Genomic DNA, 21,127 nt, shown 5'->3' with positions numbered 1-21,127 from the left:
TTCGATCTTTGTGCGACCCGAAGTGCAAACCTTTAACCGGATTTCACCACGTGGGAGGTTTGCGCAGCATAAAGGGATTTAGTATATTTCCCATGCTGTACACAGTATCACAGTGGTTAGTGGGCATTCAGATTCCCTTAACCAATCTTGAAAAGCTGTGTAAAATTGCTTTCCGCAAAGCTTTGAGAAACAAGAAAGAAATAGCTGTGGATACCTTGCATGCCTGTAAATTAATATAAACAAAAGTCACTTCATAGGGTTTTCAGAACTTGAACAAGTGACACCAAGACCTGGTGACCATGGGTGAAACATTTGGCCACACTGCTGATAACCCTATTCATCAGGGAGGCAGTCATAAAACATTCAAAACCTTAAACCTTCCTTTTCTTTAAACATTAAAGTGGTCTGTACAAGCTGGAGGCGATGGGTGCCAGACGACATCAAAGTGCTGGAAGAAGTCACAGCAATCAGGGAAACAACTCCCCATCATGCAAAGGGTTGGGTTTTAGGATTGATGGCTCCCATATGGCTCTGTCATCGCAAACATAACTAGAGATATGAGTGACAAAAAGAAAGAAGGCTGCAGCTACACTGCAGTGTGGTGCTCTTGATTTGAAATACAGATACGAGACGCACACATGCAAAGGAGGAGAAATACGCACACATCCTGTAATTAAGGGCGTCTGTATTGACGGGGGGCTTCAGCGAAACGAGAAATACCCACTACAATCTGTTTTTTCCAGATGTTGACTAGGAACGGATAGTTTTCACTGAGCTGCTGTCAGACTGAACTTGACTCAAAGTTTTGTAGTTATGAGGTGTGAGCAGGGTTGAATTCATAATGAAATTAACATTTAAAAGACTACAATTTTCAAACTCCAATACAAGTGTAATTCTAATTTAAAGGACAAGACCACTATCACTCGTTATTTTTCTAATTGTCAACAAATCCCATGAAACAGACGAAAACAGTGTGCTAGTACATCTCTTAATACTTTCCAACCTCTCTACCCAAACGTATGACCTTTGACCTGTACTCCCTGTCACCTGTACTGCCTACAACAATAACCCAAAAACATACAATCCCCTCTCACATCTCTAATGAATCTGCAGTCACATTTTCCAGCTACTTCTCTAATACGGCCAATTACACTGCTCACTTCACTAATATTAGTGACCAAGTTAATTGGGTTAATGATCTGTGTGCATCAGCCATTGACTTTTCCGCTCCGTATACTTACAGAGCTGTTCCAGTTATTAATACAACCTTCTGGATCAACAACATCAGACAACAAAGGAGAGAATATAGGAAGGAACTATAGCTTAAATGAACCAGACTAATAAAGATGTGCAAGCTGCCTGTTTTTTTTTAACCAGCTTGTAAAAAACTGCCACAGACCAACTCCTGAAGTTTGTTGAGGGTCATAAAAAAGTCAATATGGCTTTGGTCACAAGCATAGCACCGAGACTGCCCTACTCACAGCAACCAGTGATATTCTTACGCATGCAGACAAACGTGAATACTCCATTCTCATCCTGCCAGATTTGACTGCTGCTTCTGACACAATCAATCATGCCATTTACTTGACTGTGTCTGCATTTCTGGTACAGCTTGAAAATGCTTTCATTCCTGTCTGACAAATAGATATTTTAATGTCTAAATCAGCAATCTTGTGTCCTCCTCAGCTGCCCTGCTGTGTGGTGTCCCTCAGGGGTCAATCCTTAGACCAAGCTTTTTTTGAATGAACATGATTCCTCTGGGTCACTTAAGCTGCTTTTGGGAGGTGTCATTTCACTTTTAAGCCGATGATACATAGATCTATTTCTCTGCTAAACCCAATAATCTGAATCAACTGTCCTCCCTCCATGAGCCCTGGCAGAACAGCAATTGTTTTAACTGGTCCTGATAACGTTTCTTCTGCAGTTGATCAGTTTGTTGGTCCATTTCACTGAAATATCCACCTCTAAGCCTCTTAGTGTCATCTTTGATCAGTTTATGACTTTTGACCAACATGTTACTGAGCTTGTTCAGTCCTGTTTCCATCAGCTAAGAAACATCACAAAAGTCAGATGTATGTTTCCTCCAGCCTCGATTATTGTAATTCCCTTTAGACGTGTCTTTGACAGTTGGCTCAGGAAGTAGCTCCCAGCCTGTTAACTAGAACTAGGTGATGGTCCCACATTACCCCTGTTCTTACTTTCCACCAATGGTTTCCTGTAAAATTCTGAATAAACTACAAAATCCTGTTGATTGCATATTAGGCTCTGCAATACTTCACCCCCAGTTACACAAATCTTTAAACACTGCTAAAATGTTTCTCAAACAGTAGTAAATAGTAGATTTATCTTTTATTTTTTTCACTCTAGACAGCAAACTGAATGCCTGGTCAATTAAGACTGGAGATCTGGCGGTAAATGACCCACCAAATCCTGTAAGAACGCCAACTGTCGGATGTTCTTGTACCAAAACAAACATGGACGGCAACCGGCTGTTTGCACTGTTTATATAGTGCAATCTGCTGTGAAAAGGCCAAAATAGGCGGAAAAAAGTTTGGGTGAGATCCTGGATGGAGAGGCATGTTGGCCTAAAGAGAGAATTGGGGGTGAGGGAACTTTGTGAAATTAAAATTAAAATTAAATTTGCATCTTTCACACTACTGCATATGATTTTATTTCAGCACCAGCTGACCCAGACTAGAACATTCCCAGTCCAACTTCGTCGAATTAATCATCACTCCCAAATCATATTCATGATTGACTCAACAGTCATAATGTGTGTGTTGTTTTTCTCTAAAAATAGCTAAGATTACTGACACTTTTTCCTGGGACGAACTCAACAAGAGGCAACCGCATCATTTCATACAATGTGATAGCAGTCATTATAAACCCATCACATATAAACATTATGTAAACCACAAAAACAGGCACTGATTTAAATTTACAGACAATAATTACAATTCTAATAATGTTTACAATATTAAAACGTGATGTTTTCAGCAAATTGTTCAGCCCTCAGTGGAACTGATGTACTATGTACTACACTTAGCGCCCAGCAGCAGAGAAATGTCATACCACCATTTGCGCTGCCTGAAGCAACAAAATGATACGTGCTTAATTATATAACAGCTTTCGTCTCAATGAGAACATAATTCGACAAAAACAAAGAATGTACTAAAATGAGTGTTATCAAGCAGCCAGATCAGAGAATTAATGTAACCTTTAAAAATGAATAATAGACTGCAAGAATTTTCTGTACACACAATATTCAATCACTGATAACCTCAGCACACATAATAAATCACTGGACGTCCCAGTGTAATTCGAACACCACGTAAATTCTGCAAGACACCATCCCTTCCCCTCTCTATAAATATTTATATTACGCACAGCACATGCACCTAGATTGTTTCCATTTCTCACATTCTAGAATGCATCTATGGACTGACCACTGTTGACATGCAGGGTGGGTGTAAAAACCATACAAGGCCGGTGCGAGGAGGCGAGCGGGACCATCTGTACATCAGTCTCTGATTAATGGCTGCAGAGGCCAAAGCTGGGGGAGCAGAGGGGAGTGTGGGACATCTTAAGCCTCAGAAGCTTACATAAACAGACCTGAAGCCATCTTAAAGAATTCAACACAATCACTGGTTTGTACAAAGCCGCAGCGTGTGTGAACACAGTGTGTATGTGTGCTTATTATTGCTGCACAGACACTAAATGTGTGAAATGTTGAAGACATAATTTCTGGGCAGTTTTAATATCATGAAAAAGTAACTTTCACATGTAACCACCTAACAATCATAACTTTCCAGGTATGGTACAAAGTACACTGCTTTATGTTTTGGCTGTCCAATCAGAGACCCTCATTATAACCTAAATGTCTTGTTTTAACGGAGACATGGCATCACTGCACTCCAGCTGCTGCTGCCTGGGTGACATTAACCCAAGTCTCATGTTCTTAGTTCTTAGTTTTTCTCTGTCCTGTGTCCATACTTAGCTGGATGACAAGGTCACATGATTACATGAGATCACATGAGCCAAGAATCCATTTAGCCAGGCTTCAATTCAAGTATTTGTGGTCAAACCAGTGTCATTTCAGACCTATCCTACGAGGAACTAGTGGCAGCTAAGGGCGTGGTTTAGGTGTGATGGCAGCAAGAGAAGACAACGAAAAGCACAATGGTGGCTCCAGAAGAGGTTATCATAGGTGCTGCTGTAACATCATTTATATCAGCCCTGAAGACTTTTCTCCCTGGAAAAGATGTTTTTGCTCCTCTCCTGACCGGCTCCAGCAAAACTTTGATTTACCAAATGGCTCCGCTGGCAGCACTCTCCAACTGTGAGAAGTATGGTGGTAGCACACTAGATGGATGGACATGTCATGCAAACTCCAGCCTTCGCCTGCATTAAGCTCTCAAAACCCCTAGATATGGTGATAAGCAAAAACATAACTCTACTATCTGCTCTTAGGACTGACAGGGTTCCTGTGAATATCATTAACATTTACAGAAAACAACATTTTGGGGCAAATATTAGCCAATATGCAAGAGTTGTATACTGTATTTCGTGCAGGCATACCTTTGATTGAAATTGGGAACCCCTGGGTTTGATTCTGATCGGTTATACAGCAGAATACTAACTATGTAAAGAACACACTGTGTTCAACGGGACAAGTGTTCATATCAAGTCTTGAAACAGTAATAACAGTCGACCAATCAACAAGCTTTGTTACTGGTGCTCCATTGACACTGTGCGTGTTCGATGTGTTAGTATACCTAATGGTCATAGGGTTATCATGTGAGTCCGCCTTTCCTTCTCAAGTCACGTCATGTTACCAAAGAAGGGAGAAGGTAGAGGTGAAAGCAGAGAGAAGTGGCGAGATTATACAGCTGGAGAAATGTTGTGACAACAACAGAGAACAGAGACAGCACTGTCCTTCATAAAAAGTAGAAGGCAACCTGAGACAACCTCGGTCAAGTCTGTAGGAGTAATATACAGCAGCCATCAAACCAAACTCAAGCCCCGCCCCCAACGTTACACACTAAATATATGCTGGAAAACATCCAGAAATAGACAATGATGCCGTTTAGACAAATGACAGACTGTTAAAGTGACTTATTCTTGCCATAAAATAAGGCCATTAAAACAGAGCACATGACATGATCCATAAAATAAGAGAGTGCAGTGGAGAAATAGACAACAGGAGAATTATTCCCACAGAAGCATTATGCACCTAACAGTAAAAACAGGAGCTGTTAGCACTCAGTTCAGAGAGTTTAATGTGGGGCATAAATCATTCGAAATCCGAACTGAGAGGCATTATGTGCATATAAACATTTCTCCCCATCATGAATATCTCCTCAAAAGCTTGTAAAAAAAAAAAAAAAAGAAAAGAAAAGGGAAAAAAATTGATTCAGAAGCGTGCAGCGTGCTCGTGAACCCTGAGCTTGTTTACCCTCTTAGAGAGGCCTTCCTGACAGTGAGGGGTCTTTCACTGACTGACGTTTATCCTCCTGCTTACAAGTGGTTTTATATGTGCTGCTCATTCGCTCCCCTCATAACTGTCTGGTCGGGTGGTGGTGCAAAGAAGGGACAATAAAGCAGGATGAATATGAAAGCCCCCTCCCTCATGGTTGACTCGCCGGCCCCAAGCTGGACTTGATGAATGATTATGGCGTTCTTTTTTCCCCCTCTGCAATCTGCAGGCAGACGGATTAATGCATTAGCCTGTGGCTGCCAGAGGGACGAGGAGACGGATGGGGACAGTGGCTGAGACATTCGTCTCACAGAGACATAAATCATAACCTTTCTATCTACTCCCAACTAACAGTTTTTAAACATTCGGCTTCTTCCCACACAACCAGCATGTGGGCAGAGTCAAGTGGCACCCCGACTGATCTGAGCTGCCATTAGACCGACTCTGAATGGAGAGCAGTCAAAACTGGAAAATGCCAACATGTTATGGAGCTGAGGGAATGAATGCATAACGTATTGTGGATCCAAAAACAAACCCTGTGTTTGCACACACATACACACACACACACACACACACACACAGACACAGAGCTTGTGCTACAGCACAATCAGATTTACCATTTATCACTTAAAATCTGATGGAATGTGAGATTCCGTCAAGTTAGAGCAAGGAAGAAGGGTTATTTGATGAACATCTAATCTCACCCTCATCTAATCCTCCCAGAATTTTAGCCACTGGGCTCGACCGATAGCTAACCCATCCAACTTTCTCCATCTCTGAGCTGGGAGGATGGTGTCAGCTAAGAGTATGGTGCAAACTCAAATATAATTTCTATAATTTTCATAAAATTTGAACTGAAGGAACACTTAGTCATGTTGCACCCATATGGAGCCATCCAAGCAATGCACATTCATGCTCCCCTCCGGATGAATCCTTATAACCATGGTAATCTCTAATGTTTTCATAAAGCGTCACCATCAGGTCAAAAAATACCTTAGTTTATGATTAAACAATTATAAAAATAATGATACCTGCATATCTTCAGTTCAAATATCAGCATGCTAACATGCTAAACAAAGATGGTAAACATGGTAAAGATTACACCTGCTTTGCATCTACAAATTAGTGTTCAGCACAGTGTCACAGAGGTGCCAGCATGACCCTTTCCAAACAGGAGCCAAGGTTCAGTCTCTGCCCCTTCCTGAGCAGCACCGAAAAACTGATTTGGATGGGAAGCTGGTGATGGATCAGCTGCTTGTGGTCTGTGCACTCTGTCCGTTTACACCATGGATGTGCTAAGAGAATGATGGCTGCGTATGGGAGAGTGCGTTATGGAACCTGCAATTCCATGTTTGCATGACCAAGGAAAGCTTTCAGACAACCATAAGGGATGGAAATATAGACTAAGAGAGTGAGATGCCGTTGTACAAATTGAGAGAGCTAGTGCCATTAAAGGCACTGATTGGGAGAGTGGGATTAAAAGGCTTTGACCTTTAAAACCAAACTGTGTCTTTCAGTGAATGCGTTTGTCTTATCTTCAGCTTTTTCAGCTCACAATCTGACAGCAAACATTCACCTAATAATATCCTGCACAATATCATATTTTTTTTATCATTAGCATTATAATCAGGCATCGAGTTGATTTCTCCCCTCAAGCACTGCACTGTTTAATGAGCTATGAATGACACATATTGTACCAAAGGTAGCTGTCTGTCATCATCTTCCTTCAGGGAGATACACAGGAACACAATGTCTTGTTAATGGGAATAAGACTGGGTGAAAAGAGGCAATATTGAAAATGGTTATCTTCAGGGCAAGGTGGTCCATCCAATATTATTAACGAAACAGGTCACACGAAGCCTCGCTGCTATTTGCCATGTGGCAAATGATTCTGTGAATGAAGGATCACCTCCAGTGTCAATTAGCTCATATATGATTGCATTCTAAACACATTTAGCTGTCTGACAGTGAGAAATATGAAAATAACAGTTGTGGCCAAATAATGGCAGAGAAATGGATCCAGCGATGTACAAATTAACATACAATATCCATTTGCTGTAAGCACATTTTTGTGTAAATAAAGCTGAAGCTACACCATAAACGCCACATTTCTGTAAATTTGCTATTGTTGTTCAGCACTGAAAGCCCAAAACTTTGCCTCCAGTGCCAGATCTTTTCACACCTCAGCCTTATCTGGTCAAAATACCCTGAAATATGTTTTGTTTGGTCTTCTTCATATCTCTCTTCGTCCATCCTCGCACTCCAGCCTCCACCCCGTCTTGCCTGTCCCGTTCTTCCCTATCTCTTGTACTCTAACTTCAGATTTTCACTGTAGCTGACTTGCAGAGGGTGAGGGTTTGAGAGGGGCTGCCGTGCCTCAGTGGAGCACAACTCTCCCTCTATCCCTCCGTCCTTTCATCCCTCTGCCGCTCCATCCTCCTCCTCCCCCCCTCCCACTTGACTGAACTCAGATAGAGGGGTCTGCGGGTTGCGCGCAGCCCTGAGAAAGAGCCTGGAGAGACTGGGGACTGAGCAGCCACGGGAGGAATGGTGCTGGGGCCAGGAGGCTAATAGCCTCTCAGTCAGCAACCGGTAAAGATGTCTGTCTGCTTCGCACAAAACCAATGGTGAAACAACATCCAGAGCTGCTGACAATTTGCCAGAGTCCAGTGCGGCGTTGTTGTGTCAGAAAACTGACAGAAATGTGGCCAATATTCTCAGCCAGTGTGACAGCCAAAAGTAAGGGCGATATCATAAGAACCACTCAGTATCTGTTAAACTGCCGGCTTCATCTAGCTGTTAAAGTGATACCTTTCTGGTATCCAAGCATAAGTATCTGTTCCATGAATGTTAAGCAATGGCCTTTTTTTGAAACTTACTGTATTTTACATGTGATTGACTGTTTACATCCATGGCTCAGTTAATGACCATCATGAGGGTAACTAGTCTAACGAAGCTCTGGAGAAGGCACACTGATGCAGAAATGAGCCCATGGAATAAAGCCTACGCTGCACATTTATCATTCTAAAGTGCTCCTGCTTCCGTTGCAAATTATTATACTTGTTTTCAACCCTGTAGATCCTCTAATCTTTCTCATCATCATTTATTAAAGATCCACTGTGTAGGATTTAGTGGGATCGATGAGCAGAAATGGAATACAATATTCATCGTTAAGTTTTCATTAGTGTGTAGTCACCTCAAAATAAGAATCGTGCTTTTGCCACCTTAGAGTGAGCCTATACGTACAGAGGGAGCAGGTCCTCTTCCACGGAGTCTGCCGTGTCTCTACAGTAGCCCAGAATGGACAAAGCAAACACTGGCTCTAGAGAGGTCCTGTCACATCTTTCACGTTTTTAGCGGCCATTGTGCGTTCTCTTACACGCTTAGAAGGGGAGGGTCCAAGTAGGTCTATCTGCAGACACACAGCAGCTACAGGAAGCAGCTACCACAATATACACCCTTACTTGGTTAGATTCTGGTATTTTTCTAGTGTGTGTGTATTGCAGTATATTATGATTGCAGCACATTCAGCAGGGCAGAGCAGTATTCTGTTTTTGCTGCTCAGAAATGCCATCAACATGATTTACATACACTGGACATACTGCTAAAGATATTATGACTGGAAAGAGAACAACATGCTGATTCAGTAGCACGTGAGAAGGAAAGGGCACAAGAGAGGGTTAATGTCACTCTCTGCTTATTTAACCTCATGCTAATGCAGCCTTTATGTTAAACTGATAGCATTCAATTCAGACTTCAGCTGTTTTGGAAGTGTTAAAGAAATGTTACCAGCTCCAACCTAGCAAATCCGTGCCCTTGATTTTTGTGGAAAAGAAACGCAGGGGTTTATTCAAACATGAGGATGCCATGCGAAATCACCAATGCACTTACACAATGAGGCACAAGTTGAAAGGGGCTATCCGACAGGACAGGAGACAGCATGGACAGAGAAAAGCAAAGAGAGCAATTTTCCTGCTGCCTCTCTCCTTTTCAGTTAAAGTGGCAATAAAACCTTTAAATGTTTTCTATTCACTGATCCTCTTTGCTATCTCTCAGGCCTGCATCAGATATCCTGACATACCATCAGTGGGTGAGAGGCCGGCCCCAGCAGCATTCTAAACTCAGCGCTATTCAGCTGCCTGATTGATGGCTGCAAACACACCGCGGCTCTGATAGCACCACTCCAATTAAGCTCGCCACTGTAATCATGAACGAGGAAACAGAGGCAGGTGGCAAAGTAAGACAAGAATGTAAAAAAAAAGAAAAAAAAAATTCCTGGTGAATATTTTTCTTTAAGTTAACTGTTATGTCTTACAGGGACATCGTTCTTGTGCTGCTCAAGAGCCCTTCAGATGGTGACACGACAGCTAAACGGCAGCACCATTACCCAAACGATGAAAGAGACAGAAGGACTCATACAAAGTGTGCAATACATTTTTCTGACTATTACAGAATGTAAAAAGAGCAGGAAGAGAGAGGACAAAAGCGATGGAAAAGAGAAATGAAGAGAAAGTGAAGGAGGAAGGCGAGAAAGGAAAGATAAGTGGAGGAACATGGGGAGGAGAAGGACAGTGAATGAGAGAGGAGGGGAGATAAGATGGGTAGAGAGAACAGTACAGGCAGGCAGGGCATAAAAAGAAAATGGAAAAAGACAAGATTTGCAAGGAATTGGAGAGGAAATGAGCAGTGACACTGGTTGTTTCTGTCCTCCTTTGTCGCTCTTCAGAGTGATTTGAGCAGAGCAGATGACCCAGGCTGTGAAGCCATCTCATCTGTCAGACAGCTCCTCATCTACTTTGAAGGAGGCAGCACAACGTGAGCCAAAGGTCTTATTATCGACCATTACTTTCCTACATATCCTCCCTTATGAGACATCTCGTTGCCTTGATGGATATTGTAGCACTGGGTGTGATAGAGGTGCAGAGATTATCTGTTTCTCTTACCAGGCTGATCCCTTACACGCACTCCAAAACCAGTTCTCTGGATCTCATAGCATAATGCACGGCTGACTCCATAAATTCCAAAAACAGTCTCCATATCTAGATTCAGAGTGCTCTACTCTGTACCCTCATACCATGCTCTTATCAGACCTACGGTCTTCTGCAGAGAGCCAGTATCATCCATCTAAATCATGAGCTGGCGGCTTGTACAGTGTGTGCCTGTGGGTGGAGGTTAAAGCGCTGGCACGTGTTCTGGAGCGGCGGACATACAAACATACAGTCTCAAGTGTTTATGGTGTGTTCCAGCAGAATGGAAAAACAGTATGTGTCACGGCCAGAGCGAAGCTGACGGACAGGTGTGGGGCTCTGCGTGGTAGATGTTTGTCCAGGCTGTCCCCTGCCTCTTCTTCTGATGATATTACTGCTGTTAATGACAGCATCTGTTTGCCGTTACATCTCCAGACAGTGTTCCTCTAATGTTCTGTAACACCGTGCTGAAAAATGACATGTGTACATTTGTTTCCATATTAGACATTTAATTATATATACTGTATTAAGCATACGTTGGCATTAAGCATGCAAGCTGCTTTGCAGGGATGTGGTATGGATGGTCTTTCAATGAATGCAGAAAATGTGAAATCCATATTAATTAAATATTGTGAATTCTAATATGTTTTCAATATTAATTTCACAGCATTTAGTCTGGACTAAATTACACAATTTTATCATATACTATTTTATCTCATTTATTTGGTTTTACTTTTTACTATAAAATTTACTGTCACTCGTGTTGTTTACGCTCACTAACTTAACTATGTTACGAAGAGTGTGACACAAATGCAATCATTACTACTCAGGCAGCAATCAATACTTTTATAATAACATTGTAAAAAAATGTGAAAACAATGTGAAAGCGGTTGCTCGCAATGATGAACGAATGAAAGTGATCACCTGAATCTGCACTCAGCAGGTTCAGCTCATTTAGTTGCCCGGCTCACACCTTTTGGTTCACCCTCTGTCTTGTTTTTCAGCTCTTTTCAGAGAAAAAGCTCTAAAAATAAGAAATAACAATGGTAATGTTGCTCTGTGTCTGCAGGATGTGAAAATAAACTGTTTGCTTATAAGCCAAGCAAAGTTAAAAGGTGATAATATGTCAATGTGTTCAAAACTTGTTTGCCCGAAGTGGCAAAAAAAATCCAATATTGTAGGTTTAATAGTTATTTGAAAATGAAGGTGACCAAACTGTCAGTTGTAAACAAGTTGTGATAAAGTTTTACTTCAAGAAAATGCGTCAGGGGCCCAGAAGCAACTCAGGATTAATCGTCTGTCAACAGACCTAAAACACTTGATCGATGTATCAACAACAAACATGACAAATTCAGGTCGGCCTAAATCATCAACTGCTCAGTGTCTCTGGAAGCAAAGCAGAGGAAATGCTCAAAACCAGAGGATGGAGCAGGCCTCACTGCAGATCGCATGCTCCAGTGGAGGGACTGTGTCTGTGGCCAGAGGACGACCGATCCCTTCACCCCGCAGGATTAAATGTCACACAGAGACACTAACAGCCACACAAAAGCCCACTTAGATAGGCAGTCAAACATACAAACACAAACAAAAACAATTAGTTGTATTAAAGGCATATACACTTAAAGCATGGGTACACGCTCCTGCATTCCAATAGTGAAATCTTCTTAGCCTGCTCCCTGGTCTTCTCCCAGGTGACTGAGGTAGCGCTTCAACAAGCTGCTATAAAACGCTCATCAATCACGGAGGCTAATCTCAGGTTCTCGCTGACACTTTCATTGTGCAGGCCTTTTCTATATGGCTGCCTCCACATAATGTCCCGCTCTGCCTGCTTTGACAGGCCGGCAGCCCTGCAGCTCGCCGCCATGAGAGCCATTCTCAAGCGGTGCGCCTTTGAAGTGAAGCACCGGTGGAGCTCGGGCTAATCTGGACATCTGGGGGCCTGGTGGGTGGAGCAGGACAGAGGCAAGGACTCAGAATATAGGTGACATCAGCTCAGCTTTGTGGGGAATGAAAAAAGCCATTTCACCGGTTCTATGGAATGAAAAGCCAATAGAAAGAGCTTCCAGTTTCCAAACTTAAAACTGTTATTTCACAGAAAGTCCAGCAAAAAAAGGACCAAATGGCACGGCGCCTTATGTCCATCTTCAGTTCCATTAGCCAGAGTTCAGAGCGACAACATGGGTGAGCTGGCCCTGGAACAATACTGCTGTGCAAAAAACGACAGAAAAAGACTGGAGGAAATGTCTGAAATATGGTTTGGAGGGGGCAGAGTATATTTCTAATCACAAGAAAACCTTGAGGCCACCTCTTCAATTTTTGTGTTTCTGTCCTCGATCCCCACCAGCGATTTTTCAGTCCTCCAATCTTAGTCACCGCTCTTGGCAGAGAGAACACAAACAACCCTATTCAAAAATAAACACAGCAATTTTGTGCGTGTTTACCTTTCATTCTGCCATATCTGTCTGCGATTCTGTGCCCCAAACTGTTCTGTTCCATTTCACGCCGTGAGGAAGACCTTGTTTCTTGGCCCACTGTACAGATGAACGGGCTCGATAGTGAGCGCCATTATTCTACACAATCATTTCTATCTTGTCCCCTCTTGCTTTCTGTTGTTCTTTTATAGCTGCTTGCTGACCTGCCTGAGTGCCAAGCTGTGAGGTTTTATTGCAGCTGGCACAGGGATATGTTTATGAAAACACTTCATTTTGTTGCTGTGAAAAGTGGCATGTATATGTTCCTGCACATAGAAAACACACGTACGATACACAGTGTTACAATCAATGATATTAAAGTCTCTCAGGCAGTATATACAGAGAAGTGTCCCCCTTAAGATACATGATAGCAATAATTTGCTGTTTTGAACCTCATTCAAAAGACATAAAGCTGACACAAACCATTTCACCGCCTGTGTTTACAGGTGATGAGAGACGTTTTAAACCGCAACAGCAATCAAGGCAGATCCCACCCTCACTTCTACTCTTACACTTTTATGCGTCACCCTGTGATGTTGAATGCACTCTTATGGCTTATTTTGAAATCAATTCCATAACTTATGCGTCCGCATCACTTACCTCTTGTGACTTCCTTCTGGAAACACACAGAAATGTTTTCTGCTTCGGGGTTTATGTTAAGCATGCAGCACGACCAACACCAGCACAGCCAACAGTGTATCCAAATGATCTAAACCACTTTATTTGTAAGTAAACCTGAAAGCAAGCCCACCTGAAATGTCAGTAATAGTCCTTCATTAGAAGAAAACTGTGTGTGCACAACTACAGCAAGTACAGTGGGTCAAAGTCAAAGCAGAGAGTCTGGCTAACCTTGGCTTTATTAACAGCCTGTCTGATCATGTTTCTTATCCCATCTAACGTCTTTTCAATGATTTCACTATGAGGGGGAGAGTCCCACATAAAATAAGAGCAAAGTCATAAATATTGAATTATGCTTTAAAATGGAATTGTCCTTTAAAATTGTGCTGCGGGAGAAACATGATGAATTCTCCATCCTGTGTACACCAGTTTTTACCAGAGTGCATGAATTTGACAAAGTACAGCAGTGGCAGCTGTACGACGGGATGAAAGTCAACATCATTATCGAGTGCTGTGGGTCTCTGTATCCCAAAGATTACACCTAAAGTCTGACAAAAACTGAAACTGACACTAAAAGAAAGAATAGCAGTTTCTTTCAGCCTAAAAAAGTTGCTATGAACAGCTGAACAGTTGACTATTTCATGAAATTCAGACACATTTGCACTGTAAGGAAGAGCCTGTTCTCTCAGCCCAAATGCTCTTGTAAACTAGAATTGCAACCTCGCACTTGTATGCCTCCGGCAACCAATCGAGTTACAGTTTCATCCATATCTGTCCGCACTCATTTATAATATGTACTGAAGACTTTGAAGGGACTCAATAAAAGGTATTAAGCGTTTTTGTTGGTGAAATGGAAGTATGAATAGTGAATAATAGGGAATAATTGGGAAACATGCTGTCTTCACTGACTATTTTTACAGAGGACTGACAGAGAGCTTCATCACATGGTGCAACAACAATCACCTGAAGCTCAATATGAGCAGAACCAATGAGCTTGTTCTGGACTACAATACTTCAAAGATGAAGGTGGACACCCAAGATTAGTGTCATCAATTCAGTATCTGACCAAATGTGAAATATGGTCACAATCTGCCCTTCTGTTCCTGAGTTATGGTATTGAATAACAGCCAGAGAAGTGTTTGGCTGTCAAGGGCATGCAGGCATAAAAAGCTGAATAAATCTAGAACCTTAAAACAAGCCACTTTAACAGCGCAGAAAATAAAATCTGATGACTGGCAAAATGTACATACACAAAGGTTTTAGAGAAACCGTAACCTGCATCCTCCGTGTAACCAGCTGGTCCATGTAAACGCAGTAGGTATGGCATTATCAGAGGTTTGCATAAAACAAGTGGCTATCCATGATGTCTGACCTTGGACGGAAACCTTTGGATGTTCTTTCTTTGTGCACTCTGGTTGGGTTAGCGGGTCAAACAACGACGCGGTCGGGGTCGTCGGGGCAGCAGAGTTCTGCGTGGCAACAGTTGGAAGGAGGAGGAGGAGCAGGAAGAGGCCGGCCATAGACGAGGGGGTGGAGTCCCGCAAGGACGCTGTCATGGTGATGACCTCTCCTCTAACTGCCAAGGTGGGCCTCTGGGATACAGCTGGAGAAGAGAAGAGACAACTTCAGCACCTCAATGCAACATTTTTACACCTGGCTTCAAAAAGAAAAGAAGCTCTCTCTGAGTCACTTCAAAATCATTTCTTCTCTCCAACTTTCAATTCCTGGGGGCTTCCAGCTCTGAATCCAGCAGAAAGAGAATGAAAAAATAATGCAAAGGTATAAAATTTTGGTAAAAAGGACATAACCGTGGGATGAAAGCAAGGATGTTAGGTAACTAGAAGGTGGCTGGAAAGACGAGATATAAAGCTGAGCAAAGTAAAATCCAGAGAGGGAGAGATAGAGGGTGTGAAGGACACAGAGTGAAAAAAGTGCCGGGAAAACTCTAACGCTTCAGCAGTGAGCCATCTCGAAGAAATACCTAACCTCTGACCTCCAGATAATTATTTAAGATGTGCAATTAAACTTTGGGAGTTAATTTAATGGCTGATTAAAATGAGAAAATTGAATGCAGCGGTGGACTGTTCAATGAGGCAGAAGTTTCCACAAGTCAATGAAGCAGAAATTAACTCACTTAGAATGTGTGCCTCTCATAGATGTGCTGGAAAAATGTTTGCACCACTGCTTACTTGTTTCCGCACGCTAAAACAGCATTTTCACTGCACGAGTGTGATGCACTGCAAAATGAATAATATCCAGTCATTGCTTGACCTCCATATTCAAGTATGATTTAAGCAGATCCAGCTAGCAGACAGAGAGCGAAACACACACAATGTTCCCACACAAAACACACATACAGACACTCTCATGCTTCCTGAGTAAATGTAATCTCCTCCAGTCATAACATATGAGTCTACAGTGCTGAGCTGAAACCAGCAGTTCATCATGTCCCGCTCTGCGCTCCTTACGATGTTAGCTTAGCGAGGTGTAATATCATTTAAGTAGATTAAAAACTGAGAGCATCAACTTTCTGCAGCACTTTGGCTGGGTTACATCTCTCTGTAGTGTTTTCCTTGCTAATGCTTCAATCAATAACAAATTATTAGCTTGGTTGAGTTGCAAATCAACCATATTGCCCTGCAATCAATTATCCCTCTCACTACAGCTGGTAACTAATTAGGCAAATGCACAGAGTGCCCATGTTTGTCATTACAAACAGTGGAGTCAACAGGCCCCCAGCTACTGCCAACAATCACACTGTTGATGGAACAGGTGGAAATATTCAATGTACTCTGCACTAGACTTGATTTAGCCAGGCTGGATGCTTCTCAAGTCTTAGAGCTCACTGTGCAGCCACGTTCAGACTAGCGCTACATTGGTCTCACCTGTAACACACCAGTGTCACACGATGAAATATAACTCAGGGAAAATGTAATTAAAAAACAAATAAATTTCAAAATTAAGTTTCTTGGTCCAAAAAGTTTCAGAACATCGGCTGAGACGTCAAAACAACACCAAAAATGCTTAAATATCTTTTGTAGGGCACACAGGCCTTTTGAACCAGCATCTTTTATGCCACAAAGTTGTTTAGAGAGCAAGCATGAATGTTGTGCCATCGTGTCGAGACTTTCAAAAAATCGACGCTGCCATCGACGTCTGCATGGTCTCCCCCTCACGTCTCTGACTCTACCCCTTCCTCATTTTATGTGCGTCCAGTCTTTGTTTTCTGAACCCAGTAGTTCTGAATCCTGTCCCTGGAAGACCTCCAGCACTGCATATTTTTCCATATTTTCCTGCTTTACCCTTATTTGATCAGCTAAATCACTATGTGCACTAAGCTGATCAAGAGTTGGTGTCTTCTAGTGTGGCATGATTAAGAAACAATGAGTGCACCTGCCCACTAGGTTCCCTTGATAATTTTCCTGCTTTTGCACCTCACCTGACCACCCAGCTACCTGCTTACATAGCTGCTCACCATTTAGCTGTGAGGTTCTTTGAAAAACACTCCATGCGAGGTCTCTGGTTCTCCTCAGAGACTCGATCATTGCTGTCTTAGCTTTCAAACCAACCCAGTTACCTTTGGATGGCTGATCTTCTATTTGCAGACCGTAATCCAGCCCAACAAGCAAGTAAACTGCCTTTTAGCCACCTGCCATTTGCTGCTTGTCTGCATTTGGGCTCTGTTACCAAAACTATGGCAAGATCACATGAACGTGTGATCTGTGAGATCAAATGGCTCTTAAAAGTCGATCTCAGTTTTTCTGTCTTCACTACAAAGTGAGACATGAGGATTTATTTTTCATGTCTGGAAGTTCAAAGCCACTCACTATAGTGGGTCAAAAAAGAAGAAAAAATGGTGGACATGACTTCAGTGTGGTTTCCATTAGCTGGACAGAACTGAAACTACACTTGAATAGAGATGACAGTGATCTATGTTGGCACTGCTTGACATAAGTCCAGCATTTGACATTGCAGGACATAAAAAGGCCACTATGTTGTCCTTAGTATATGCAGACATTGGGTGGGAACCTGCAGGGACCACATTAGATTGGCCCTCATCATATTTGAATGACATGAAATGGTCTGAATGGGCTTGTCTCCTTGATTGCATGTGGTGTCCCTCAAGGTTGAGTCCTTGGATAATTGTAGTTTCCTTGCCTATAATTATCTGAGGCACAACATCACCAGTTGATAGGCTAATGATACATATCTAGATCTTTGAGACTGTACTCCCACATTTAATTTTAATCAGACTGAATCTGCTCCAGATAATTAGCTGGTGTCAAGGTTTGGGCATCTTAGAATTTCTAACAGCTAAATTCTGACAAAGCAAAATGGTTTGTCAGTATTTGCACTGTGCATGCATTTAATGATATTCCACCTTCATTTAGACCTAATGACTCATATTTAATTCTTCATTTTGAGTGAACTGCCAAAAAGCCCTGCAGTTAGATGTTTTTCTGTTTAAATAGCACTGACACCTGCTTCAACCAAAGAGAAACAGAGGAACTTCTGTTATGCAAAATGTTGCAGCAATGCTTTTAATTAAAACTACAAAGTGGGACCATATGTTCCCAATTTTAGTGTCTCTTGATTGGTTGTCTGTTTGTTTCATAATTCGTTTGGTTAATTGGAAGACTTTGGTGATTACTTTTGCAGCTTTGCACAGAGTGGCACCTGGTTATCTTTCTGACCTCTTCATTTCCTTACTCATCCCATTATGTTTTTTGGCTAATCATGCTGGTCCAGTATTGGCACAAAGCAGTATCATACAACCAGATATATTAGCGAGAGAGCTACCTCACTTAACTAAAGTCATTCCTTTGGCAGTCTCTACCTTCATTTATAATTTTTCTGACAATTTCACTTTTAGATACCCGACAGTAGAGAGTGACACGAAACACTGGCAGAGAGATAGTGTATAATGAGATATACTTAAGGTTCCTGGGTGAAATCAAACTGAGAACATTATACTTACAGGATACGAGTTTTCCCTACTAGGACACCCCCATTTCTTTATTCCTATCATCCGTGGGAGTGGAGCTGGCAGCTGCTTAATTCACATTAAATCACTGAGTCCTGAAAGTCAAAGGCTGACTCTACAAATCCTCTCATTAGTCTAAAAGCTGGACTGAGAGCAGATAGGGCAGGAGATCATGACAGATGACCAGGACTCTGCTGTAAGTTCAGACTTTGGTGGATGAGTTACCTTGGCATGGACATACACAAAGGGAACCAACTGTCAGATGCAGGATGAGTTTGGGATGTGGATGTCAAAAATATCTGTAGAAAGTAATGTCACACACTCACACAAACCCAGATGTGCGTGCGCGCACACACACACACACACACACACACACACACACACACACACACACACACACACACACACACACACACACACACACAGTCTCAGCTCTGAAAACTGGCAAAATCCAGCCATGGACAGCTGGTCACACACCATATTGGGTCACAGCAAGTGGGCAGAACTGACACATGCTGTGTGCCAACATCCACTCCTGAGCGTGTGTGTGTGTGTGTGTGTGTGTGTGTGTGTGTGTGTGTGTGTGTGTGTGTGTGTGTAAGTATGTGTATTTATACCAACTATGGCTCTTCAAGGCCTCCAAAGAGGCCTGATAGAGTCCATCCAATTTCCCATCCTGCTGTGTTCTGGATTACCAACATTTTGTCAGCAAGGAACCAGGACAATCCATACCATTGGGTGGACTGTCTCCATAAACACTAACACACATGCACTCATACACACAGTGGATTCTTGTGAGAAGACTCACTGGGCCACTGTTTGCTTGTCAGTCAGTCATTTAGACATCCTGCCGGATACAATGAGTCAATTAAAGGTGTACCATATGCCGAGGACTCACAGGGTACTTGTGTGGATTGGACTAATAGATGTCCAGGCACGGCTCTTGTCAATAACTTTGTGATCAGCGAGGAGGGAGATTTACTGCCTAAATGCTGTGTAAATAGTGTTTGCAGAGGAAGAGGACATTTTCTTTGCTAAAAGTACACAAAATAAAAGTCACTGAAAGTGTGTGATGAGGGGCAGGTGGATATTGTGAAATTGTGTGTGTTACAACCTGCTGCTGGAGCCCCTCAACATCATATATAAAGAAACTAAATTTATGGTTTTCAGATACTTGTAGATCTTGTTAGTGCTGTCTCCCAGACTGAGCTGAAATAAAAGACAATGTAATTTCAGGCACCTTAATCTTGGATTTATGAGCTTTCTTCGCTCATACGAAGTATCTTTTCACTAGTTTCAAAGAACAACTGAAATTAAATTAGACTTTTTGCTCTGCTGCAGCATACATATCAGCTCTGTAAATCACATGTTCTGTGTTCTCCCTTGGGAATATCTTCAGAAACCCAATTGGAGAAGTTTATATTTTATTTTTTTTTGGTTTAACCACCATTCTCATTAATCTGTTGGAATTCTGTTCTCCTTCGACAAAGATGGAGAACTTGTTTCCATACAGCCAATCAAACTGCTGCATTCCAAACCATATTAGCGCTGTTACATCACAGGCAGCCACACTGACTGGCAGACAAACAAATCATATTAGCTTTCCTGCTAAAGTCTCCTTTTTAACCCACAAACATGTCTGGCAATTAGCTTGTTGAAGGTGCGACCACACAAACCTTTGCCAGGGACAAGGGCACAGCTAACGTGACTTTGCAGGATACACAGTTAATTAGCTGCTCAGCTGCAGCACATTATAGCATGTAAACGTACCTGCAAATGTCATTTGGGTCCGATTCGAGGCTGCTGTAGTCCGCACTCTTCAATACAACTGCTAAAAAGACACTGTCTGCCCAAGGTCTGTAAGCTAAAGTACAGGTTTGTTTGCTTTGTCTTGGTCCGGAGCTCAGCCTGCCAGCTGCTGTCAATCAGACACTGACACAGCGACAAAGGAGCATTTCTGATATCTGCAATGTAGCTATTAACTGCAGCTGTCAGGCAGATTTTGTGTACTTCCTTTGACATGTTGTGGAGTAATTGTCTGTAAATAAGAAATAAAAATTCTCAATAAATAAAGCGTCGCTACCATAAAACTGTGACGAAGAGTATTCTCTCACCTCTGGCTGTGTACTCTGACAGTTTACAGTAGACGCACAATTTAACCTAAATGTTTAAAAGCTAGAGGCAGTGCATTTCCTGTTAAGGTGTACTGCATTAATATCACACCGGGATGCTTCAGCAAGTTGCAGCTTGTCGTAAACAACCCAGAGCAGTACAACAACATTTTTCCCCCAGTGGCTCATAATCAAACAGACCACAGTGGCTTGGTGTTAAGATCACTTTGGAAGGATCAACCCAGATAAACAAGATAGGCTCTCCTTTTTTAAAAAATCATTTCCACTTTTCATCCAGATTGCAGCAAGTATAGCTCAACCTTTCCTGAGCACAGGCTCTCATAAGTCCCTGCCAATGCCAATGTGTATCTATGGCAACAGGGAGGCAAGTTGGTAGTCAAGCAGCGGGAACCAGGTTGAGTGTATTTCGGCACAGACCTCAACAGTCTCCCGGGGAGAGCTGGATGGCAGACTGCCCACTGATGCAACACGGTATGAGG

At 42.3% G+C, this 21,127-nt stretch overlaps 1 protein-coding gene across 6 annotated transcripts in view; it reads right to left on the bottom strand.

Annotated features, from left to right (window-relative positions):
• Nucleotides 1–21,127, bottom strand: part of sema5ba (sema domain, seven thrombospondin repeats (type 1 and type 1-like), transmembrane domain (TM) and short cytoplasmic domain, (semaphorin) 5Ba) — a 154,919-nt gene that overhangs the window by 80,110 nt on the left and 53,682 nt on the right. For all 6 annotated transcript variants that reach the window (XM_070975772.1, XM_070975775.1, XM_070975776.1 and 3 more), the window contains one exon: nt 14,905–15,135. In XM_070975772.1, coding sequence (XP_070831873.1) covers nt 14,905–15,088 — 184 coding nt within the window. In that variant the 5' untranslated portion in view covers nt 15,089–15,135. The remainder of the gene's footprint in view (nt 1–14,904; nt 15,136–21,127) is intronic.

This window comes from Chaetodon trifascialis, chromosome 12, assembly GCF_039877785.1.
Source record: "Chaetodon trifascialis isolate fChaTrf1 chromosome 12, fChaTrf1.hap1, whole genome shotgun sequence".
NCBI classification, from domain to species: Eukaryota; Metazoa; Chordata; class Actinopteri; order Chaetodontiformes; family Chaetodontidae; genus Chaetodon; species Chaetodon trifascialis.
This window is presented reverse-complemented; position numbering and strand designations above follow the sequence as displayed.